At 37.2% G+C, this 26,495-nt stretch overlaps 1 protein-coding gene across 1 annotated transcript in view; it reads left to right on the top strand.

Moving 5' to 3' along the window:
• The window catches only part of PAM (peptidylglycine alpha-amidating monooxygenase), a 203,200-nt gene extending 177,203 nt beyond the window's left edge, over positions 1-25,997 (top strand). The window contains 11 exon segments of the mRNA XM_008527663.2: positions 3,157-3,273; positions 5,136-5,208; positions 6,153-6,363; positions 6,773-6,973; positions 8,963-9,060; positions 9,062-9,079; positions 13,637-13,736; positions 15,808-15,861; positions 21,341-21,544; positions 24,435-24,491; positions 25,160-25,997. Of these exon segments, the coding sequence (XP_008525885.2) occupies positions 3,157-3,273; positions 5,136-5,208; positions 6,153-6,363; positions 6,773-6,973; positions 8,963-9,060; positions 9,062-9,079; positions 13,637-13,736; positions 15,808-15,861; positions 21,341-21,544; positions 24,435-24,491; positions 25,160-25,341 (1,315 nt within the window). The 3' untranslated portion in view covers positions 25,342-25,997.
• Positions 25,998-26,495: the final 498 nt, after the last annotated feature.

The following is a 26,495-nucleotide window of genomic DNA, read 5'->3' as shown; positions in this document are numbered from 1 at the left end:
AGACACCCACACACAAATTGTGTTTGTGACAGTAAAGCATCAGCTGCTTGATGCATTTTTTTCTACATTTGTGGGCAGTGCAGAACAGTACCATTGATAAAGGATGTTTTTCCCTTACCTGCTCATCAGCTGCAACATTTTCATTCGACCTGACTGGCGTAAGGACTGAGGGTCTGGCTTGTTTATATTTCTTCCTTAAGGGAGCTTGTTTTCTTGGAAGCCAAGTCCAACATTTCAGGTCCTTGACCCTGAACTTTCATGGCTGCCAGTGAGTAATTTAAGTTAGAGTTTACATTTTGAAATATTCCAATATCTGGAGAAATAAGCTGAAGCTATAAAAAACATGCTTTAAGTTTATAGGAGTTCAATGTATGCTTCTGGTGCGGTGGATGGGATCGCCTTTCTACTTTCTCCCCATCAATAAGTCATAAGAATGTATTTCCTAAAATAGTCGGACCAGAGATTTAGGGCTGATGGAGATTATTTAAGTGAATGACAAGACAAACCAAAGGGGCAATTATCTTACAGAATTACTCCAACCCATTTCTTGGGGAAATCATGAGCAAGTAAATATGCCAGGCTTCCTGTATGGTTTGTCATTTTGCAAATAAGAGGAGATGTGGAGTTAGGTGTGCTGAGGTCTGATAGGCTCCAGTTTTATCAGGATATATGATTGGACTGCCACTAGCATTAGCTGTCAATGGTGAATCAGAACACTATCTACATATGAAGTGGAAAGCACTTGGTAAGTGATGAGGATTTAGTAACTTTCCATATTACTAACTCCTAGGTAGGGGTGGAGTAGAGAAGTAATGTACTAGTATATTCCATGCCCAAGCAAATAAACTGCAAGAATAAATGAAAATTTTAGGAAATACAAAAGGGAAAGGGAAATCTAAATCTGATCAGTGGATTATATTAACATCAACATCCTGGATATAATATTGTACTATAGTTGTGCAAAGTGCTATCAGTGAGGAAACTGGGTAAAGTGTACATGGAATCTCTTCATGTTATTTCTTGCAACTGCATGTGAATCTACAATTATCTCAAAATTTCAACTGAAAAAAAAGGGAAAACAGATTTTAACTCCTTACGGTCAAGGAAAGCATTATTCTCACATTATTTAGATTGCCATTACAAAGCACTGAAATGTTTCTGAATAATGAGGAATATAAGACTTAAGCCTTAAAAGAGATCATAAATGAAGCAACTTCATCCTGTTTCACATGAATGTAGAACTTTTAGCATACTATGAGCCTTAGACATGCTGGACTTATGTTAGCCAATATCGCAGACAAGTTAGAAAAAAAATAGAGACCATTCATGGTTGATTCCAATACTCTGTCTTCTAGAAGAATAGTTATGTTTTTAGTATAGAAATTCATATTGAAATAGAGTTTCAGATACAGGGCAAACTGTGGCATTTCATAGTATTAAGAAAGAGTTACTTCATCTTTGCCCTTTACTCTGATTTAATAACACCTTGTATATTCTTACATTGTTTCTATGCAATAAAATTTCACATTTCAATTTAATAATCATCCCATGAATGTCATAAAATCTGCTTTGTTAGTGACGTTACTTCCATTTCATAAACTTATGTATTTTGTTTCTAGGTACTGCTGTGTGGTTTTAACTACACATAATGGCATATGTAAAGTATTACTTAAGTTTTAGCTTACAAGCTGAATCAATATTTTGTATTCAATTGAGTGCATCATTAATAAGAACTACTTCAGGGACTTATTGTTATCTTTCAGGAAAAATATACCCCGAAGACTGTAAAGTCAAGAAGCTCAAGTAATTGTGTGATATATATTTTTAATGGCAAGAAAATGTAATTTTGAAATCTTTTTTCTCCTAGTGGTACTCTACATAAGTTCCATAAAAATATCAACCAATTAATCAATAAGTGTATGACAGATTTGAGCAATCTGTCGCCTTTCTAGATTGCAAATATATCTCCATAAATATTTAATGTTATTCAGATTCTTCTTTTGCTTATACGGTTGAACTACAAAATATTAATAGATTGTTTTCACATCCTTGTCTGATTCTGTAAAGGAAATTCTATTTTACAGAAATATTCGTTGATCATCCATTGACTTCTTCTGGCAAAATATATATATTTTATGCACACACACACATATGGTTCAACTATGTGCTGATCCAGTTCTTTATTTTTGAAAATATAAGTTGGTCTCTTGGTGCTTTGTATATTTACCTCTCTGTTACATAACCTTAGATTAGAAGAATTTATCTTTGTCCTTTATCCTAAATAATTTCCAAACAGGAATTGAAATAAGTACAATGTCTGTGATAGTTGTCAATTTTAGGAAAGATAAAACTAATAATTTAGATAGAAATATAAATGGAAAAAAATATATATATATAAATATATATGTTCATAATATTTTATAATAACCTGCAAGGTACAGAGTTAAAAAGTGGAAATTGCCATATTTGTTTTAGTTTTATATTAATTATCACATAGTTGTCCGTTTTGTACTTACAGAAAAGCTGTTACATGAAAAAGGTTTTATGTCTCAGCATATTTTTGTTTCAAGAATCAGTTATGTTTTATATTTTTGAAATATTTTCAACATTCTGTTCTATATCCTTATAATATGTATTTGCATTTTGTACCTATAGCAAGTACAATAGCAAACATATTTTTGATCACTACCCTTCCTCCTATCATTTACATTTTCCTTATCATTACAGAGGTTAAACAATGTTATGTTTTCTTTTATATTTTAAAAGAAAGTAACTATGGAATTAAAATATTTTGAGGAGCTTTAAAAAAAATTAGTTTGAGAGTTCAGGATAGTGTTTCTCAAACGCTCATGTGAATGTGAATCACCTGGAGATCTTGTGAAAGTGCGGGTTCAGATCCGGTGGGTCTGAGACCCTGCCTCTCCAGCACTTTTCCTGCTGCTGCTCCGCTGACCGCTCTGAGCAGCACAGTTCTACAGGCCAATGGTGTGTGTGTGATCCAAGACGCTGAACCATCGAGGACAAAGAGTGAAGTCAGATACATCTGAGCTCTTCCCTTGATTCTGTATTTAGAATCTCAAGTGAGTGGTCTGCGTTTCTCAAGTTCATTGGAGTTTCTCATTGGTTTATTTTCTATTTTAATGCATTTTTTTTTAGCTCTTTTGACAGCAAGTTTGTGTACCAGCAAAGAGGACTCGGGCCAATTGAAGAAGATACTATTCTTGTCATAGATCCAAATAATGCTGCAGTCCTCCAGTCCAGTGGAAAAAATCTGTGAGTTAAATCACTTATATTGTCATTAAGGCTTGTACTACGTGTATTGGGTGTAAGGTGTGTCATTGGGTCTGGTCTTAGAAAGAGTGTGTTGTACAGTAGTGGTGGGAAAGCGCAGCTTAAGAAAGCAGGAGACTAATTGGGCCATCCTATCTTTCATTTTCTAAATGGGTGGTTCGAAACCCTGACTGAACAGTAGAATTACCTGGGCAGCTTCAAAAGCATTACATTCAGATTTAGTCTGAGATGGGGCCCAGGCATCAAAATGGTACTTTAAAGCTGCCCAGGCAAGTCTAATAGGTAGTCAAGCTCCAGAGAGCCCCTGCTACATGTAGCTATTGAAGTGCGTTGCTGGTCAGCTAGATCTGAAGATTTAAAAAAAAATTCTTCAGCAGAAAAATTATATAAGCAAACTCATTTAATAGTCATCGTTAAGAAAAAAGGCTTCTCTCTTCCCATCTCAAAGTGAAGACTAAATAAATGCCATTTTTAGCTTTCCTTAGCATGCATAGGTAATTTGGCTTTGAAAGCCACTCATTATTTGGTCTTATTCCTAGATGGCATTTGGCAAAAAAAAAATTTGGCTGATATTCATGGTCATTGAAAGAACGGGGCACCTGTTTACAGTGTCCTCAACCATTTTAACCTGGCAGCTTCAGAAACTATGCCCTACTCCATCTGCTTAGGCACAGGGACAGCAGCTTCTTTGAAGGGGGGAGGCCGTTGGCTTTGAATGCAGCTGCTTATGGAAATGGTAATACTTAGATTTTTTATAAGATTCTAAGATGGTGAATCAGGATCCAAATTCTAATACCAGCTCCACCACTCGGTGTGTTTGAACCTGTCTCTTTGGTGCTCTACCCATTAATCAGAAGCATTCCCATTCCAGAAAGGAATTAAAGGGAAAAGCAGAGCAACTGCTGCTAAATCAACGTGGCCAACAGTGGGGTGTCTATGTCGAAAGCAAATCATAACCCTCACAGTCAGTCTCCCAAACAGAGATCTAGTTCAGTTAATTAGTCAAGGTCAGGGAGTTACAGTCTTGGCTCCTGGAAAAAAAGAAAAATGTGTGGTGCCAACACCATGTTAAGGCTACAGTCTGACAAACATAGCTTGTGGATTGTCCAGTGTCATTTGACCACACCCACATTAAGATGTTGTCCCTGTGTCTGTTAAGCCTGTCCAAGTTCCTTAAGCTTGTGAGCCTCTGTCTACATTAGTTTACAGTTCTCTTACCCAGAACATTCCAATTGATTTGTTAAATAGATTAACCTTCTGTAATGACTATGCAGCAAACCACTTCACTTTGCTTAGATGAGCACAGCCCATATCTGCTGAAAGTTGTTTTCTTTGGGTTCTACTGTCTTTAGTAGGCACTCTTAAAGCTTTTGAGTCATATATTTAATATTTTATATTAATGCAGCATTACATTACCTTGGAGTATATTTAAACTATTCAAACTACATAAATCCATTTATTTTTCTCTAGGCAATTTGTTTTATGCACATGCACATTCTAAGATGTTAATATTTATGATCTTAGGGCTTGTGTTTAAATTGGTGTTATTTGTGTTGTTTATTCTAAGATACCATACTTTATAATGAATATTTGTAATTCGTATATAGGCTTCATTTGTAGATTTTAAAATGATTAAATACCATGTAAGATTTGTCACAAAGAGGTCTCTCTTATAACAAGTATTTTCATTTGACAGTTCTTTTGATCTTTTCTATAGTAATGCAGGTATACATTTATCAATTTATAAATTTATATTGCCTTTATGGATTAATTAGCCAAAAAATTCCTCTTATTTGTGCTTTGGGAACCAGTATGTAATTAAGACACTTATTTTTATTTTGCAGGTTTTACTTGCCACATGGCTTGAGCGTAGACAAAGATGGAAATTATTGGGTCACAGACGTGGCTCTCCATCAGGTAATTTTCCATTTGGCAGTTATTGAAACAGAATTTTATGGAGTTATAATCTGGAGTTGTCTGGGTCTTTTCCCGTGACCCAGTAAGTTTATAACAAGAAAATGGAGAGGTCACATCTAAAATTTTTGTTTTATAACCCACTGCTAGGATAGCTACTATGTAAATGATCAAGTTACCCTTCTCCTGTGGGCTGGCAGAAAGCTTAGGGCCAGATGTGAAGCTTTACTCTCATGACCGTATGGCCCACCACCTCCTTCTTGGCTTTCCGCATTTGCTTTTCTTTCCTTTGTCCACAGGCCTTAGTTCTATTTTGTCCCTTGTGTTTTATATTTTCTTTCCTAAGCCACCTTAATCTTCTATAAATTGAGGCAAGGTCCCTAGTACATACATGTATATATATAATACATCAAATTTTTGTCCTTTTTAGAAGAAGTTGTATTTTAATCACAGAATAGTCATAAGGTCTTTCCCTCAAAAGACAAGTCACATTTAATACTGTTTTATGAATAGGTGGCAAAGAACTAAGAAAACTAGAAAAAAAGAAACTGGAACTCAAAAGACATAGTTACAGAACTCTTCAAACATCATCTCAGTAAACATTTATTGCTCATGTATTATGTGGAGAGCATGGCACTATTAGCTAAGGAAAGACAAAAAGGAAGGGTCGGGGTGGGTAGAACAGGACATCCATGTATAGTCTCTCTTCACCACTAACTACCTGGACCACATTGAGCAGATCACTTCATCTCTATAGGCCTCACTTATCAAATGAAGGGATCACACCAGATGATTTCTAGAGTCGCAACCCATTCTAAAAAGTATCCTCTTTTAAATACGTTTCTGGGAACTTACTCTAATTGTCTGTGAAAGTGGTCTTAGGCAGGTAGGTGTGTGTCACTATTATTCATGCAAAGTGGGTAAGGCTTTTGTTCCTTTTTAAAAAGGTGTTCAAACTGGATCCAAACAGTAAAGAAGGCCCTCTGTTGATCCTGGGAAGAAGCATGCAACCAGGCAGTGACCAGAATCACTTCTGTCAACCCACCGATGTGGCTGTAGATCCAAACACTGGGACCATCTTTGTATCAGATGGTTACTGCAACAGTCGGATTGTGCAGTTTTCACCAACTGGAAGGTTCATCACACAGTGGGGAGAAGGTACTCAGTAAGACTCTTGATCTCTAATTGTAATTCTTAGCCAGTATCACTAGGACAAGAGAATGGCCACCCCTCACATTCTTGAGGATGTAATTGTCCCCTGCAGTGAGGAAAACAGGGCCTCCGAATGAATCCAGTCGGCTCTTCACACACACACAAACACAGTCTTATGAGAGGGAAAAGAATGCTTCTACCCAAAAAATACTTTGTCCGCATAGGGAGAAAATCTGCAATGTGTTTATGGGTAAGCGATATTATGGAATAAACATATAAACTGCTTTACCTTATTTTTCCACTGGTTCCAGGTATTTAATCATTTACTATCATGAATTTGAAAAATTAGAAAACGTTAAGAGTGATTTGGGTGATTTTACAAATGGTTTACCTGAGGTTTTTCCTTGTTCTGTAGAGTCTTCTGAGAGCAATCCTAAACCAGGCCAGTTCAGGGTTCCTCACAGCTTGGCCCTTGTGCCTCATTTGGGCCAATTATGTGTGGCCGACCGGGAAAATGGTCGGATCCAGTGTTTTAAAACTGACACCAAAGAATTTGTGCGAGAGATTAAGCATGCATCATTTGGAAGAAATGTATTTGCAATTTCGTATATACCAGGTATTTCATCTTAATTTATTTTTTGTGTTTTGTCATACTATACTCTATCCTTAAAAATTGTCTTATCGTAATATCCTCTTTCTGTGAATTTTTTCTTATTAAAGGGTTAAAGATGCCTTATATATCAGATCTTAAAATATTTTAAAACTGGTTCTTCATTGTAAATCATTTTCAACTGAAGTGCCATTGTTCTTTATATATCTTTGAAATAACGAAGAATTTGAAAAGATTTAACAAATGTTTGTAATGAATTAAAAAATTGTTCCCAAACATTGATTTCCATTTTTCATTAATTATGATCATTTTCTCCAGTTAATAAATGGCTAACATTATGTCTTCACACATCATCAACAGATGGTGTGTGTCTGATAAAATCAGTATTCAAAATACTTCTGCTTCACATTTTTTTAAAAAGTGGTGGCTATTTTTTTTTTTAAAAGTAAATATGGAAAGTAAGTAAAGTGTCTGTCTAAATGTCAGGAAGAATGATCAGTTCCAGAAATAAAATCTGGAATTGTTTTTCACATTTTCAGAATAGATTTTCTTGACTTGAAGAAAATCAGAAAAATAATCCAAACTTAAGATCCACTTAATTCACGTTACAAAATAATGGCATAAGATTTCTTTAAATCCTGAATACCAAACAACTGAAAATATATTTCTAAAATTTACATATGGTTTTTGCAATACATTTCATTAAATATATCTATACCTTTATTAAAGTAGCATTGTCTATTTATAGTCATCACTATACTGTTTGTTTCTTATTAAAGTTGCATATGGCTACTATCTTCCTAAGTAGCCCCCAGTTTATTTAGGATGTGGAATAAAGGGACTCAGGTGAGTGGATAGGGAGCAAGTTTGGTTCCCCCCAAAATCAGTAAAAAGGTAATAAAAGATTCTCATTAATGTCACTGTAAGAGAAATTCTCATGTTGGTTTTTACCTCATGTTCAAAGAATAAATTTGGCAAGACCGTTCGTTTGATAAAGAAGATGATCGTGTTTGTAACAAATAAAAATAAATCAAATATGAAGAGAAAAACATCAGGAGAGAAGATGAGAGGTTATCTAGTTAAAAACAGAATCTAAGCAAAAGACAAAGCGTATTATAATTGGAATTCTCTACAATATTGCAGAATAGTAATTGATGTTGATAGTGTTGACTTTTTTCTTAGTATGATATGCTAAAGAACCCTATCCTGAAATCCTTAAAGAAAGATACAAAGATCTTCAATACCACTTTAGTGTTGTGTATATTTTATTGTGTTTTAATTCTTTAAGACATAGTATTCAATCATCTGAAGTATTTATTTAACCAAAACATCATAGTTTCCATTATTTTGGATAAACACTACTATACTAAGAAATGTAATTTTACTACAAAGAGAATTCATGGAACTAATATAAAAAAGATGGTCTAAATTTTTTAATTCGGAAAAAATATGTCTTTGATAATCTAAAATGTGCATCTCACATGTTCTAACTTCAGTTGTTTAAAATAAGATCATTCTTATATTTATACTGTAACTTCACTTACTTTCTTTGCATGTTTTTCTCTGATTCTCCTTGTAGCTGTAGCAGACATTACATATTTTTTTTAAAGATCTGATACCCCAAAATGATTAGCTTAAATAACCTGACTCTTCCTAACAGCTATTTAGGATGCCTGTGATATCTATCTTTCTATGTCTCTTATTCCTATTGCCTATATCTATATCTATGCGTTCCTGATTTCTACTGGCTTCCGAAGTGGAAGGCCTTGCAGCTCCTGGTTTTCCTGTTACAAGGAGACTAGTCCCATAACTTGTTTGCTCTTCATCTTATTACTCAGGAAGAGACATTTGCTAGATAGTTTCTTTTCTACTTTCGTTGTTAGTTGTAGGGACCAGGTCACCCTACATTCACTATCTGTGTGATGTACATGCATATATTTGAAGGCCAGTCTTCTCCGTATTTTAAAGAAAGTTTAACTGGATCTGTCGTCACAGGTTTGCTCTTTGCCGTAAATGGGAAGCCTTACTTTGGGGACCAAAAACCAGTACAAGGATTTGTGATGAACTTTTCCAGTGGGGAAATTATAGATGTCCTTCAAGCCAGTGCGCAAGGTATTTACCTACATTGCCTAGGTTTACATTTTCGTGAGAATAAAACTAAAATACGAATCTTGGCATTCAATTTGTACTTGAATTTAGAAAAACTTTAAGGAGAAATGACAACTTTCTTAGCTAGGTTGATGGGAGTGCCCTACTCCTATGTTTTATTTAGAGTAAATGTCCTTGTCTGTTCCTAAATCAGTTTCTTCCAATGCAAATTAACACTGTATGCAGTTCTAGGGTTCTTAGTAGACTTTGCACACCGTAGCAGGTTTAAATTCACTGTAGTTAGAATACCAAAAAAATAAGTCTTTTTCTAGTTTCTTCCAACTAGAGAAGATACCACAATATGTTAAACTGTACTTTTATATTTCTCTTAAATCCAACAGAAATCTTGTTTGCTTTTTTTATGCTATGACTACACTGAGCAACAAGACTTGAAAATAGCACTTCCTGGAATTTATTCAAGTCCTAAAGACTTGGTTTAGATGAGAAACTAAAGGCTAGTTTTGGCTTCACAAATGGTTTACCACTGTTTATTTTAACAGTGCTTTTTACAAACACAGTGACTATGGTTCATATGCTCATAGTCCTTCTGTTTCCTCAATTTACTTTCCCTGAAATATGATTGCCAGAAGGATCAGAATGTTCACATGCACTGCCTGAATGTGCTTGTTGTACATCTATTTTGGAAAACTCAGCCTGCTAAAATGCTGCAAATAAAATTATTTTTCAAGACATGTAAAGATTTATTGGCTTTACTTGAATCAAAATACAGCTATCATAAGCCACTGAACAAAGTGTATCTCCATACTCTTAACTCATTTATAGTATTCTTTAAGACACCAAATTTGCTAAATTAAAAAAAAACTTTAAAATACCTCATTATTTTAGAAATTAGTCTGTTAGAATACTGACAGCTAGTCTGGGGTTTATCAAAATTCATTCTCAAGGTATTTCTTTTACCTCGAGTATGTTAGGTACTAAGGATGTAATGAACAGAACAAGACAAAGCCTCTTCCTCAGTTGAGTTTTAGCAAAAGTTACAGGATCTGAGTTGGACCAACTGAATTTGAACTAAAGATTCCAACACAAATTCCTTTGCTTGAGTTTCTATTCATATAGAACAAATAGGACTTTTCACAGAAGTATTTCACCTGAAAAGCAATAAGCAATCAAATATCAAATCATAGTAGCCCTTCAGAAAGAAGTTATTACATTGATCATATATATTTTACTTCAGTAGTGTTTCAGATCCTTATTGATTAGCTGATCTTCGTTGTTTTTGCACCTTTGAGCGAACCTCTTCCTGTCTGTTGATAAAGAAAGTGAGGTACTTAACCATCGTTCGGGTCTTGACTTTTATTAGTGCCGTATTTGCCTTGGTTGTTCTTTTAATAATAACATACTGTGTCAACCAGGATATTAACTTTTAATTCAAATATGCATCTACAAATCAAAACTAAGTGCTAAGCAAGAGGCTAGATTCTAAATGAGCCTTTCTCTCATGAAAATATGAACAGCCCTGAATTAAAATTTCAGAAAGCATTATGCCTAAATATCAGCATTCGTCCGACATTCAGCAATGAATGAGTCACAATATATGGGTCAATGCAGCAAACTGGAAAAGAGAGTCTAACTCAGGGTGAACTTTGCTTTTCCTGTCAATAAATAAGACTTGGTATTACACCAAAACATAAGGGTTTGTTCTGTGTTGACTCAGTATACTGAAATCAGTTTATGAATCTCTCAGAATTTTCATTTAATTAGATTATCGTCATGAAGATTAAGTTTAGGTGAAGAAAATAATATGATGTGTTGACTTCTATATAAGAAGCAATTCTTCTTCTAAGTCAAATGTCAAGTTTTACATAATGTGTCTATGCTTCTGTTTGTGCCTGTCCACTAGTTAAGTCCTCATATAGTTCAGTTCTCCCTCTTCTGTTAGATTCTTTAGATGTTTTTATGTCAGAATGTATGAGCTCCATCTTCATGTCTGTGCAGGGAAGCTGAGATATAGGACAATAAAGAAGATGGTTCTATCAGATGGTGTCAAAAAGCTGTGAGGGCAAAAGATGCACAGTTGCCCTCCAAAGTTCTTCCCCCATAATCACAGGAAAAACTCAGAGTCCTTATCGTCTGCTCTCACACACACCCTTCAGGCTGGCATTTTTTGTCTTCTGTCTTCTGCAAGGCAGCTCATGTGGAAAAAGAAGGAAATGATCCCCATCCTTCCACACGAAAAAAAAAAAAAAAGAAAGAAAAGAACAGTAAGCCCAGATTCGTGTTGTTTCTCCAGCTTTAAAGATGGAGATTAAAATGGCAATATTTGACAATATTTGAGCTGAAATGTTCACATAAGTTAAATTACTTATCCAAAGCTACCCAGGTCTTTCTAACTATAAAATGTGTGTAGCCTTTTAATCCCCTGAGGTACACATTGGTACGCCAAGGGATATTTTAAGCCACAACATAAACTTGGTGCAACTTCTTAAAGAACTATTTACTTAATATTAAGTAAGTTCAAACATGATTTTGTGTTAAAGTAAACATAGTTATGATACGGAGAACACAAATTCCTTATGAATTTCGAAGACAAATTAGAAAATTTTGAGGGCAGGTTGCTCTGGGCTATGTCACCAAATGCCCCAGGAGATGCTTTCTTGTCACTTTTATTTTTCTGGGGAGGGGTACCTCAAGAGAAGAGTTTGCAAAGCCTGGATTAGAAGTTCTTTCAATCTGTTCAACTCTGAAACCCCAAAGCTTGCAACAGAATTTTCTATTTCAAATGACAAAGCAGTAGAATAGTCCATTAAAAAGACTACAGTTGGGTGCCTCTGATTGCAGTAGGAAAGGAGGTCCCAAAGTCCCATCCTCTGAGCCTCCGCCTGAACCCTTCCGATGGCCCCAAAGTATTTCCAACAGAACCATTGTCTCCCTGGATCAGTTTGAGGACCACGGATAGAGGTTTATCGCTATTGTAGCCTTGAATTGATGATATAGTGTGATTTATTTAAAGCAAAGTCCTTACCTCATGAAGAGTTCACACATTCCTCCCTCACCTTTATTCCCCCACCTTTTATAATATTTTTCCTATCAGAAAATATGAAGCACTTTACAACCATATGTTTTACTAAGCAGTTTCCAAGAACATTTTGGTATAGAAGAGGAGCTGCCTGTAATTTGCGAGTCTGTTGCCACCCATTAGCTGAACCCCAAATAAATATGAACATTTAATGACAGGCTTGTGAGATTTCAACAAGGCAACATTTTGATTTCTGGCCCTCTGTCCTTGTCCTGCACATGTGTCACAGCTCATTTGAGACTATGAAGGAATGAGCCTCCTTGGCAAGGCTGTCTCATTTTTCTTTTCGATGTGAAAAATTGTTGCTGCTTTTGAAAGCGTGATAGTATCTCCAAGCATGGATTGTGCCCCTCCTAACGGGGGCTAAGAACAGTAGTTTGCCTCATTAGCGCCCTTTGTACTCAGCAAACCGGAGTGGGCAGATGCTGGCTGATAAGCCCACAGTCGGGATAATGCTCCTGTTCATGCTCAGTGGTCATATTTTTGAGAACTGTGTATTCAGGCAGGCCTGCTGGCCTCGAAGATGAAAACATCATCCACGTCCTGCCAACTGGCAGGCACGAGGCACCTTTGGAGGCTCCAGTAGACAGATTGAAATGGCAGCAGCACAGCATTTTAAGGCTGCTCTTCCAGGAGCTAGCTTGGTGACCATGAGAAAGTCACATAAAGTACACCCCTCTCCTGTGTCCTCGTGACCGAGATGGTGATGATTTGAAATGGAAGCATATCATGAAGAAAGACAGTCGGAAACACCAAGTGTCTAAGTAGGTACAAAACCTGAGGAAGTACTTGGAGGTAATGCTCAATTTGTTTCCTTTGCTTACGGAAAATATTGCAAACACTGGGCTTCAGAATATTAAACCTCACATTGCTGCATATCTGCTAGGATGCATTTTGGAAATAATCTAAATGCTGGGAATCTTCGAAATGACTCCTCTTATCAGTAATGTACAAATAGTTTTTAAGGTTGCACATGAAACTTCATGGGAATAATAACGGAAGTTAATACTCAGTCTTTTTTACTTGTGTAGATTAAAACACAAATTCTATTAAATGTAGTGATTAAAACGTAGAAGAAGCATGAAGGCAAAAATAAATAAATAATAAATAAAAAAAATAAAGAAAGAAATAAAGAAATTTAAAAATAAATATAAAGAAATAGGTAGATAATGCAGCCCCAAGAAAATAAGACTGTAAAAAACAAATAATCTACTTGTACATGTTTACCTTTTAGAAGTCTTGAAAGTCAGTGATGAGGGTCGCTTAGCATTTCCCAATGCACAGAATTATGCCTGGCAGAGTGAGTGCCCAGAGAATGACGGCATGATTCTCCTTAGCCTAGAGTTGGTTTGATGGAAATTATTGTTTCTTTGGTGTAATACATATGCTTGTTGCTTTGTGGTGTGCTTTGCTTTGTTTTTCTGCCTTTTCATGAAGAATTCAAATAGAGGCTCCCCTCTAACGTCTGCTTCTCGTTTGGGCAGCACTTTGACATGCCTCATGACATTACTGCATCTGAAGACGGGACTGTGTATGTTGGAGATGCTCACACCAACACCGTGTGGAAGTTCACTTCGACTGAAAGTATGCTTTGTACAGTATTTTTGTCTACATTTTTCCTTAGTTTTATTGGTATTAATTTGGGGGATTAAATTAATTTTAGAAGTGGAGAGAAACATCTTCTTTTTTCCCGGCAGTTATCCCCTTGTTTCCACAGATATTCCACAGGAAATTCTTGATGCCTGAAGTAATGTCTACTACATTGAAAGCTGGTGTTAATTCCAACTTAGTTCCAGAGGGATGAGATGGCTTTGGCAAAGCAGGGGGCTGACTGGTTTCCACATGAGCATCATGCCACATGTGGCTCTTCGGCTCTCAGTAGCTGCTGAGCATCTTCCTGCCAGCTTCTGTGTCAGACACGTGTTATCCCAAACAGGAAGCACTCTGAATTTCCGCTTTAGGCTTCAGCTTGCTCAAAATACTCAACTGCTATTTTCATGTCACTTGAAAGTATGTCTGGGAACAGAAGAGTTTCTCTGTCAGGATCAAGCCAGCTAATTTGGGGATTTTCTAATGCAATTTGGACATTACTTCTAATTCTTAAAAAGTATACTAACCTAGCCTCTGATAACATACTAAAAACGTAAGTTTTGGGCCAGCCCTAGTGGCCTAGTGGTTAGTTCAGTGTGTTCCGCTTCAGCAGCCCAGGTCTGGTTCCCGGGTGTGGACCTACATCACTCGTCAGTGGCCATGCTGTGGTGGCAGCTCACATACAAAAAGAGGAAGATTGACAACAGATGTTATCTCAGGGCTAATCTTCCTCAGCAAATGAAAAAAAAAGTAAGTTTTCTAAGTTGAAGAGCAGTGAGTGCTTAGTAGGCCACAAACCACAATGTCCAGAGATGCTTTGAAAATATGGCAGGCTCCATAGGAGAAGACACAGTTAAAGAAAAGAGTTCAGGATGATAAATTTGAGCTGCAGTAAGCCATTTTAGATAGAGAAATAATAAGGACATATGGACTTGAGGAAGATAAGAAATATTAATTGTAACAAGGAAAAATGCAAATTACCGCAAGGGAAAAATACAAATTATAACAAAGAAAAGTGAAATCAAGAGTTCAAAAACTTTAATCAGATACCACACAGGTCTTGCCAAGTATTTGATAATTGCTATCTTCAGAATTGTCCTTTGAGTATCTTTTGCTCTTTTGTAATAAAGACCCAGCGCAATCGTGGGCTATTCTACTCCAGCAGTAACTTCGCATGCCTCTTGCAAGCGTGGCTCCCCCACAAAGAGGAACCAGAAGGTGTGGGCAGACAGGAAAGCAAAGAGAGAGATGGATAATTCCCAACTGGATGACTAAACCCAGGCTTTCAGAATAAAAAAATGAATAAGTACATTTCAAAATGGAAAAGATTTCAGAAATCTAGCCAATTTATTCACTTTGCAGATAGGAATATAATACTTGAACTCATTAAGATTCCAGTCTGAGGCTCTTTATACCACCCTAGTGGTTGGTACTCAACAGAGATGGATATCTGAGTCACCTGGAGAGGATTTTTAAATACATATGGCCAGGCCCCACTCAAGATCTATAGAAAAAGGAAGAATGATAATAAGTATATTTTGGAAAGGCTTCCCAAGAGGTTTGATACATCCCCTGATGACAAGTGCTGTAATATAGCATTCAGCTTCAAAATAGAAAAGTCCTCTGCATAGTCCAGAGTGCAACCAAATAATAAATCTGGAAAATGGTACCTTTGGAACAGTAAGACCACCATCAAAGGCTTAATAAGTGTCCTATGTATTTGCATTCTAGTATTTAACTAATCAGATCCATTTATGCCAACTAGAAGACTATTAATCGAAACATAGTAGAACTGGTAATCAGTCTATGTCCACATGAAAACAGAACTAATTGATATTTCAGAAATAATACAGTATTATGAACTCCACAAGGAAAAGCTCACTCTAAAGATGAAGACCTTTGAAATATTATTAGGGCTTTGTATTAAATTGTTTTCTATTATTGTAATGTATTTGGTAAGTTAAGGAAATATTTTCTACTGAGTAAAGTTAATATCAAAATTAAGTTTTCAAATGTTCTTTTTGGGGATTCTGATTTCCTCTCTCCTTGCTGTGCTATGTTACAGGAGTGGAGCATCGATCAGTTAAAAAGGCTGGCATTGAGGTCCAGGAAATCAAAGGTTGGTCAGATTACTCTTATCACTGAAACCCAAGGCTATTTGTGTTGAGTTCTTTTATGGCTCTTGACTGCACTTAAAAAATTATCAGGCTAAAAATAAAATATAATCTGGTAAATTATCCGTAACTTCTGCTATGTACTGAGCCTTTAAACCTGCATGTTGCCACTGCTTTTTCTGATAAATGGAGTAGTAATAATGAGCTCAAATTCACTGATTTCAAGTGATGGAAAGTGATTGAGGATGTAAGAAATCTATAATGAGTGGGCCAGAGACATTTCAGAGAGGAAAAAAGTCAGTCAGTCACTTTAGGAAGTACATTAACCCCAGGTAAGCAGAAAAATACTGTCTAGCATACTGGAAAAGGCCTTTCTTAATGGTCTCTACTCTAAAGGAGTGAAAAATATCTTTGATGAGTAAATACTATAAGGAACTGAAAAGATTAGCTGCTCCCTAAGCTCCTATCTTTGCACCATTCAACCCTCATCATTTACCGAGGGCCATCTTGTGTAAGGCACTCTAGCAGGTTCAAGGGAAATGAAACTGCTTGACTGCGAGACACTTAGAGCCTATAAGGAGGGTGTGTGTGTACACATACATATCCATACACATATATAGAAATAAGTATATCATTGGTATATATTATAGGAATGGGGAAATGTGTTAGCTACTGAGAAGCAGCCACTGGGTTCATTTGGAACCTCAGTCAAATTATTTTTTCCCTTTCCTAGGATCAGCTTCTATTTGCATATTTTCTGTATCTGCAGACAGATTTTCTACTATCTGCAGAAATATTTCTACTATTTTCTACTATCTGACATGGTCATGTATGGTTAAGAACTCACTAGAAGTGCTCCTAATGTTTAAGTAGCAAAGTGATTCCTTTATTAGTTGCTTTACAAATGATTCACCTAGATACTCAGACTTAACCCTAGGCTTACTTGTTTTCCTTTCTCATGAAAGCAGGTGGAAAAAAGATGAAAAGAAGCAAGAACCAAGGGGGAGCTTAGGGATTTTATGTAGGCAGATAAGAAAATATAGCCGGCTCAAGGTTGAAAGGGGTAAGACAATATTATAAAATAAATAAATAGCAATTGTTTGGCATTTGTAGAGATTCTACCCAGGTGACACTACTGAGTGGCATTCATAGCACACTACTATATTGAAGAAGATTCCTGATCCCCTATTTTTCTATCATTGTTATATATAGAATTATTGATAAGTTCTGTTTGTCCTGGAATAAAGATATTGGGAAAGTTATTGTTATTAATAATAGCTGTCACTTATGGAGCACAAACTGTGGCTATACAAAAATTATCACGTTTAATCCTTACGCCAATCAAGTGATAATTACTATTATCCCCATTTTACATATGAGGAATGGAGGATCAGAATTACTACCAAGCCATTACTAGATGGTAAGTGGTAGAGCTGGGTTTTAAACTAAAGTCTGTTTGGTACCAAATCCTGTGCCCCTAACTGCTCTTACTGTACTGCTGAGGGGAGATGAATACCCCCAATTCATTCACCACAAATTCTTCCAAGAACTACAGGTTGGGAATGGTTGTAGTTTAGTCTGAAACCTCTGGGATTTCAACATGAACCATTCTGTTTAAACAGATCCACCAAAAAATTCTAGACTGTACTGGTTGGCCTGTTGAGAACATCCCAACCCCACTGACCTCATCTTGACTGGCCAGTGAAGAATGAACAAGCTTTCCTGTAGGCCATTTCCTTTCTCATCAGTGCACACCACTGAGTCTGTTTGGTTGGAAAACCTCCCAACTTTGTGGCAGAACCCAGAAGTTCAAGTAGTAAATTTGATTGAAACATTTTGTCATGACAGTCCCATTTTACTAGTTAGGAATATCCAAACTCACATGAAGTTGTTCTATTCTGCTTTGAACCCATATGACTCCCATTAAACCTTTCTTATTACAAAAAGGAGTATAAATCATGCTGGATCTCCAAGAGTTTATCTTTTGTCAAAACCCAGAAGCTTAATTTAAAGCACTTCTTATCAAAAAAGGGGAGAAACACCATCCCGGCTTTAACAGCCCTGTAGATCAAGTTCATTGTAAATTTCCAATTTCGAGGAACCTCCAATGATACTCATCCACACTGTGAATGATCACATAACAGATCAGTAATAACAGGGTTTCAGAACCAGTGTTGTGTTCTCAGGGAGTTGCAGGGATAAGAGAATTTGTGATAAGAAACTTATGAAAGGGATTTAAATTTTCAAACAAAGTTACCAGGCATAAAACAGATATGCCAATATCCCATCAAAAGCATAGGGTTCCCCCTTCCCTCACCACTTACAATAAAAGATGATGATGGCGAATCAGTCTCAGGAAAATAAAAAGAAACTCTCGGTGCAGTTAGCGTCTTAGGCCTGACAGAGAACAACACATTGTAGAGGAAGCACGTTGCATTAAAAAAAAAAAAGAGTAATCTCATTGGTTCTATATGCACGTTTCATGTCTTCTAAAATGTTACATGCTAGAAGCCATCTAAAACCTTCAGCCCTCAGTTCTGTGATGAACTGGGCAATAATCACTGTGTTGCTATTAGAACTATCCCTCCTCTCCTGTCCTAGTAATTCCAATTCCAAATGGTCTCTGGGCTTCTCTCCTTCTGTCAAGGGGAGAGAGATCTGAGCATGCTCGCATGTGTGAGCTCACACAGCAGTGCACCTAGCCTCCCTTTAGAAATGCATTGCTTTAAGGAAGAAGGAAGAAAACTTCTTATACATCAGCTTTTCAAAATTATTTTTACCTCTAACTATCTGTAAAGGTGCCAGAAGAGCTTGTTTGAAGCATTTTTGTTCTAGATGGAATACATCTGGCATCTTATATGGTAGAAGAATGTCATATGGGTATGTCCTATCTTCCAGAAGTCTCGGGTCCTGGCTAATGTTAGAGCTTCTTCACTCCTTCATCAGGGATGCTCCAGATTGCCAGGGTTTTCAGTTAAAGAATTTAGGATAAAAAGTAAAAGTGAGGCCAGCCCTGTTGCCTAGTGGTTAAATTTGGCACACTCTGCTTTGGCGGCCCAGGTTCGGTTCCCGGGCGCAGACCTACACCGCTCATTGGCAGCCATGTTGTGGCAGCAACCCACATACAAAATAGAGGAAGATTGGCACATATGTTAGCTCAGGGCAGATCTTCCTCAGCACAAAAAAAAAAAAAAAAGTAGAAGTGGCAGAATTAGGATTGTTCTTTATGCTTTGAATGAAATTCTTAGAATCTTAAATGCTAACTATTTTTCAGGCTTTTTATTCCACTTACAAAGGCTCCTGAGACGAACAGCAATTTTGCTTTTTTTTTTAGACTGAGAAATTTAAAATTTTTATCCTCTTTCTTTAAAACGTAGAGCATCTTTTAAAATCTAAACATACTTCAGCTGGTTCCAAAGTTAGAATGTTCAAGTATTTTTAGCAGATGACACTCTGAGTACCAGAAGGGGTGTGGAAATCAAGAATTTCTAAAGCACAATGTGTGTATCTCAGCAAGTTCATTACCTCATTCTCAGCCCACTTTCTATGAATGCTAAACTGATTCTTGTAGTCTATCACCTACTTCATAGTTCTTTCCTTTTAATGGATCCCAGTCCTGGCTCTGTCTTGTGAAGGAAACTAGATATGAGCTGATATAGCCGTTGTCTTGGGTGTAGGGAAACCTACTAAATAATGGGTAGAAATTGCTATGTAATTACTCTGGTTATAGTCACCTTCAAATAGAAACAAACCCTTCTTCGAAGGCAACAAGTTCTTGACCACAAATCTACATCTTTGGCCTATATTTTTTTCATTCTTGTCATTTATTTATTATTATTTTCCTGCTTAAATATAGAATGAGCTTAAATACAGAACAGTTTATATACCTTTTATACAGTGATGAAGAAAAAGACAAAACAGCAGTCAGGAAGAGTAAGATCGCACTTATATTCCTCTTGGAAACTGAGACTAAAGGTTAAATTTGAACCATGTAGGTCTCAGAACCAATCCCTTTCCTTCTCTCCCGCTGAAGTTTCAAGAGCCACTCCAGTGGACATAAGAAGACAAATAACGGTCTCCCCTTAACCATAGCCCAGGGAAGGAAATGAAGACCATGGGGCCATCTGTAAAATGGTGATAATAATAGTGCCTACTCATAGGCTTGGTGTGTTGATTAAATGAGATCAATGCTTGAAACAGTGTAAGTGCTCAATAGATATAATTGAGACCATGAAGGAGGCTGGCTCAGAACGTTGAAGCAAAGAGTTCCAAACTTCTAGGCACACAAACACTTCCATTTGTGTGTATTATAAATTGTGTTTACAGTATCTTAAGTAATTTGAGAAATGATTCCTTGGAGATGTGTTCCAGCAAGCTGCTAAGCTGTGTCTACCCACATTAAACATTAACCGAAGATTTTCCTGATGATGTTAAACCACCTTTGCCTGTCATTCTATCAAAATTTCCATGAGGCCGTATGATGTACTCTGTACCACAGGGCAGAAGGGCACACCAAGAAATTGAAGTTCCAGAAACCTTGTGAGCCTTTTGGCAAAGATGGTTGTAACTACTGACCTTTGCACACTAGGATTTTTGTACAAACACACACAGGTTTCTTGGGACAAGAGTGTCTCAGGGGTCAACCTCATTTTCAAGTCAGTAGTTATTAAGATCCCCGCAGCAGCTTATATGACTTCATTGCATCAGTTTCTGCAACAGTACTTTAGGCCTGATATCTACCCAGTATGTGCCAATATCACAGAATAGTTGTCAAAGTTATTATCATCAACAACCAAAGGATATACAGTGCATCCGTGTGCACTTACAGTTTCCTGGGAACTGTAGAAATGAACCTCGAAAGGACACAGTTCCATTTTCCAGTTTGTAATCTTGCAATTGTGCATATGATGTACCAATAATTTATTGAAAGAGATTCATAAACTAAAGATACAAGGAAGCAAATGCTTATTAAGCACCTTCTTGATGACAGCATTTACACTCAGCAGTTTTATGAAGGAGGCATTGTTATCACAGTTTCACAGATGAGGTTATTAAGGCCCTGATCATTTAAGTAACTTGCCCAAAGTTATGCAGCTTGTTGTGTAGGAGAACTGGGATTGGAGCCCAGATTCGTTTGACTCCAGTGTGCATACCAATTCTGTCCCGTACACCATGCTGCCTGTTGATTTTAATTTTGAAAAAATATGAAAGGAGGATATATTTTTTGTAGAATTATCGCTAAAGAGGGAATAAAGCATAGAACCAAAGAAAATCACTTTAAGGTGAAAAACCATTCAGTGGAAATTTCTAATCACAGTACCTGCTGCCAGCTTGATAGATTCAGTTATTGAAACATGAGCCCCACGTGCATTAACTCAACAAGTTCTTTGGGAGCATTTGTTGATCTGACTGGGTAGGGGTGGGAGGGGGCGGTCTTGGCATCTTTGAGTCAGTTGAATATTGTGAACTCTTCTTTCCCTGAAGAATCCGAGGCAGTTGTTGAAACCAAAATGGAGAACAAACCCGCCTCCTCAGAATTGCAGAAGATGCAAGAGAAACAGAAACTGATCAAAGAGCCAGGCTCGGGAGTGCCCGTTGTTCTCATTACAACCCTTCTGGTTATTCCGGTGGTTGTCCTGCTGGCCATTGCCATATTTATTCGGTGGAAAAAATCAAGGGCCTTTGGAGGCAAGTAAAATGAGCCCCTTGAACTTGGAACCTACCTTTGAAAGAGTGTTTGACCTTATCCTCAAACTTCGGTTGTGATTTTTATCAGTGTTCTTCTTAAGTGCTCTCTACCTTTTTTGACGTTATTGTCTATGTTCCAAATACTGTCTGTAGTTAGTATCACAGTAGAAAATATATCCGAAGCCTTAGAAATTTGGATAGTTAAGTTAAAGTATAACCTTTAATATTGCCTTTTAGCAATTGACTTAAGCCTAATTAATGTCTCCATATGAAACTATGTAGATAAGTAGAGTCAGTAGAAATTAGCTGAAGGGTCAGGAAGGCAGAGACCCCTGCTATTAGAAACAAGCCCAGTCCTCAACATACCTGCCTCAGTTATTGGGAGTTGTAATTTTCCGCCTCGTCCTGGCTCTAGCTCTTAGCTACATGACCTTGGGCAAGTTACTTAATCTCTCTAAGCCACAGTTTCCTCTATACAGTGGAGATAAAATACTCACAAGGTCACGTGAGGATTAAGTAAAATAATGTACATAAAGTATTTATCACTGTACCTGGCACCTAGTAAGTGCTCAATTAATACCACCAATGATTGTGAGGAATAATCATTGGTAATAAAGTAATGAAAGTCATAAGAAGACATAAAAGATACTTGTCTTAAACCTTAGCTTTCTCAGGAAACCAACTATTCTATAACAAACTATTTGGTAGTTTTTAAATAGTCGTAATTTTGGCTTTTGGCCCTCCCTAACCAAAGAAGGCAGGGTCCAGTACTGGCGTCGATATTTTAGTAAATCATTATTATAGTCTAGAACCCAGGAGCTGAGTTCCCTTCAGGGCATCCAAATAAATAAACAAATAATCCAACCCATGATTCTCACATCTCAGGAGCTGTCCCTTGGCTGGGTCCCCAGGTCCTAAGGCAAGAGTCTACAGCTGCGTCTGGGAAGGAATCCATAGACCAAGGTGGGAGGTAGCATTTGATCAAGAAACAGCATCTGATCCTCTTTCAGGCCAAGGCGGCCATGGCGGGGATTCAGTGCCCACGGCAAAGCCATGACACAGAAACAAAAACCAGACGATTCAATTTAATACGTTGTGAAAGGGAATTTTTCTAGGACTTTCTTTTGTTTTTCATCTGCAGTCAATAAAGCTCTGCAAAAATACAGTTAACTCTTCCCAAAAAAGACTTCTGTTGAGCCCCTGTTATGTGTATGGAACTGTGGTAAGCAGGAGCAAAGATAAATGTAGTCATTATCTTCATGGAGTTAGATGGAAGCTTCAAAGGAGCAAGAATCTTGTATGTTTACTTGTTTACTGAGGTATCCTCAGCACAAATAACAGTTCCTGGCACTAGGGCTTCAATAAATAGTTGTTAGAAGAATGAATAATTAAGAGGAGCTCACAGAATAGATGACACATGAAAGTAGTAATTGAGGGTGGTAAGAGCGGTAATAAACACACAGAATATCAGGAACACGTGGCGCCTGGGGGCAGGTAGCAGGAATGTTGGTAATCAACTCACACTGGAAGGAGGAGTGGCTGGGGAGTCGAGGAGTGGCTGGGAAGTATCTCCTGTTTGCTGTTAAGCACGTGTGACATGGCACTGTTACAGAATTCTGAGTCTACAGGAATGTGATGGGCAGGCAGAGACCCGTGTCAAACCATATGAAATTATGAAACTATGAACAATATGAAATTATTCAATCATGTTTTATTTAGAAAAATTGCAGTTCCATATGGCTCAATCTCTGCATTTAATTCTAAAAGTAGATCAGCCTCTCATATTTTTTCAACATTTGTTCTTGATAGATCTTATCCAATCTTTGAGGGTTTTTAGTAACCCTCATAACAGACCTTCCGTTTATTCAGAACATCCTTAATACATGTCAGCTCCACATCAGACACTGTGCTAGGCACAGGGGATGCAAAACCAACTGAAGACTGTCCTGCATCCTTGTAGAACTTACAGTCTAATTTGTTGGCTTTCTAACAGTTTTTTCAGATTCTTCTTTCCTGCTTGCCTGTCTCTCCCCATGCACTCCTCTGCTTTCCCTCTGTCGTCCACCTGCTAGCTTTCTCCAGGATGCTGCCTTCACTCCTGGTTAGAGACTTTTAGGAGAACCATGAGCCTTGCTTCCCCTAAGGAATGTTGGAAGCCAGGGCCAAAAGTGCAGAGAGATATACAGCAAGGGAAGAAATGAAGTGAAGTCCATCAGGAGTTCTGCTTCCCTATAAGGAAAGAAAGTTGATCCTTCATGGGGATGGGCAGCCCCATGAGGAGCACTTGGGTCATCTTGTATGATTGAAAATCCTCACGGGGTCAGGTCCTTTGCCTTTACTTAAGTCTTATATAAAGGGGAGATAACGTACATGAATCGAAAGCTTTCTCAAGCAGGACACGCACTGTTCTTAATAGAAAGACTAAAGCCTAAGACAAATATTCCTAATATTTGTACTAAGCAAAGCTTCCAAATTTACAAATTATTGATAACTTAATTTTGTCCTAATAAAAATAACTAATATTTATTGAGCATTTACTCTGTATGTACCAGGCACGGTTCTAAGCACGTCACATACAGTAGCCCATCTAAACCTTACAGATAGATAGGGATTGTCAGTGATCCCTCTTGTCTCAGAGGAGAAAACTGAGGCTCAGAGAAGTAATTCATGGAGATTGGACAGCCTGTAAGAGACACAGGCAGGTGTCAAACCCAGCTCTGGCCCTTATAGACATCACAATAATATGTTGCCTCTTTTTCCTTGGAATTGCATACAGACAAGAGCCAGGCCTTGTTATCATTTATGAATTCCTGATTTTGTATTGAAAGTTGAGCCCATGGATTGAGGAGGGTGATTGGGACTCATTTTGAAATGTGCCGTCTTTTTCTAGCAGAGTCTGAACACAAAGTCGAGGCAAGTTCAGGAAGAGTACTGGGAAGACTTAGAGGTATGCCTGTGACCTTTTAGAATCGTTCACGTTTGGTTCAAAGTCAACAAGCTCATGTCTTTTAAAGAGCAAGGAGAGATTTCTTATTTTCTCTCTGAAAATTAAACTCCTTGTGTTCAGCATAGCATCCCCCAGTGTTTAAGTACAGAATGCAAACCATAAACTAAACCGAAGGCGTGGCTACGGCAGCAAATTTCCTAGTTTCATTTTGCCCATCTTGCCATTCTATATTATCTAATTCTCTTCGCCTGCCTTTTATCTGGCTTCATTTGTCTTCAGTAAATTTCCTGTCACTCCTGTCAGCATGTCAGTACTTGTCAGAGTGAAGATGACCTTTCCATAAAGTCATTGAAATGAAGAGCTGCTCATGGGATGCCAATTCCAGAGAGCCTGGACAAAGCAGGAGGTGAAAAGTGAATCTGAAATAATCCTGCAGAAACACATAATCCTGGGGAGCTTTGTTTTTTCCCAAGTCTATGGAGTAATATCTTTCCAACTCTGTAGGATAAGTCTCTCTGTATGTCAGTCTTTTTTTATTTTTTAACTAATATCTACCCTTTCCCATCCCCACCTTCCAACTTTGTTTACCATTTAAGAACTTACAAGGAAACTGAGAATCCTTTGTGCAAACTTTACCTCAATTCTATGTCATTGTTTGTTTTCTTCAGGAAAAGGAAGTGGAGGCTTAAACCTCGGAAATTTCTTTGCGAGCCGTAAAGGCTACAGTCGGAAAGGGTTTGACCGGCTCAGCACCGAGGGGAGTGACCAGGAGAAAGATGAGGATGACGGAAGTGAATCAGAAGAAGAATATTCAGCACCTCTGCCCGCACCTGCACCTTCCTCCTCCTGAAAACTGGGCTTTGATTTAGTTGATGAGATTTACCAAGAATGCCAGGTTCCTTTCCCTTTAGCACGATTAGAGTTTTGTGTATTTAATTGTAAACTGTACTAGTCTGTGTGGGACTGTACACATTTTATTTACTTCGTTTTGGTTTAGTTGGCTTCTGTTTCTGGTTGAGGAGTTTCCTAAAAGTTCATAACAGTGCCATTGTCTTTATCTGAACATAGAATAGAGAAACAGTCCTCTTCTTCCATCACGTTACTAATTTAATGATGGAAGCTTTGCTCATTTACATTTTGAGACTTTTCTGTAGGTGTAAATAGCCCCATTCTCTGCTTGGACACAGTCTTTTCCCAATAGCACTTCCATTGCCAGTGTCTTTCTTTGGTGCCTTTCCTGTTCAGCATTCTCAGCCTGTGGCAGTAAAGAGAAACTTTGTGCTACACGACGACGAAGCTGCTAAATCTTCTTCTATTTTTTTAAAATCACTAACATTATATTGCAACAAGGGAAAGAAAAAAGTCTCTATTTAAATTCTTTTTTTTAAATTTTCTTCTTTAGTTGGTGTGTTTTTGGGATGTCTTATTTTTAGATGGTTACACTGTTAGAACACTATTTTCAGAATCTGAATGTAATTTGTGTAATAAAGTGTTTTCAGAGCATTAGCTGTCAGAGTGTATTTTGCCAATTTTTGCATATGTCCAGGGTTTTGTATACTTTTGTAATAATTACATAAACCACAGATTGAGTGAAACCTACTCAATGTCTTCAACCAAAAGAAATGTGTTGTATTGTATTAAAATCAAGAAGATATTTTGTTATGTAGCTGATACAAATTAAAAACCAGCCTAAGAGCTTACATACATGTGTAAAATCAGGCTCTCTGATGATTCAACGAGAGTGTTTGCCTGTATATCAATCAGAAGGTAAATACTTGAATAAAAGGTGATCATAGCTGAGAGGAAACCTGTGTCTCAAATTACATATGCAAATAAATTCATCAGTGTAGGTTACTACTCATAGTTTTCTTTTTAAAGAATAATTTCAGCTAAATTCCTGTGTATTCATAGAAATATTCATCTCTTATAGTGACTACAAATTTACTTTTAAAACACCTTTTTCATAATCCATCAATGCAATTTAGTAAGAACCTGATAACTTTC

Source organism: Equus przewalskii, chromosome 13, assembly GCF_037783145.1.
Source record: "Equus przewalskii isolate Varuska chromosome 13, EquPr2, whole genome shotgun sequence".
In the NCBI taxonomy this organism is placed as follows: domain Eukaryota; kingdom Metazoa; phylum Chordata; class Mammalia; order Perissodactyla; family Equidae; genus Equus; species Equus przewalskii.
Note: the sequence above shows the minus strand (reverse complement) of the source record. Positions and strands in the feature narration are given on the sequence as shown.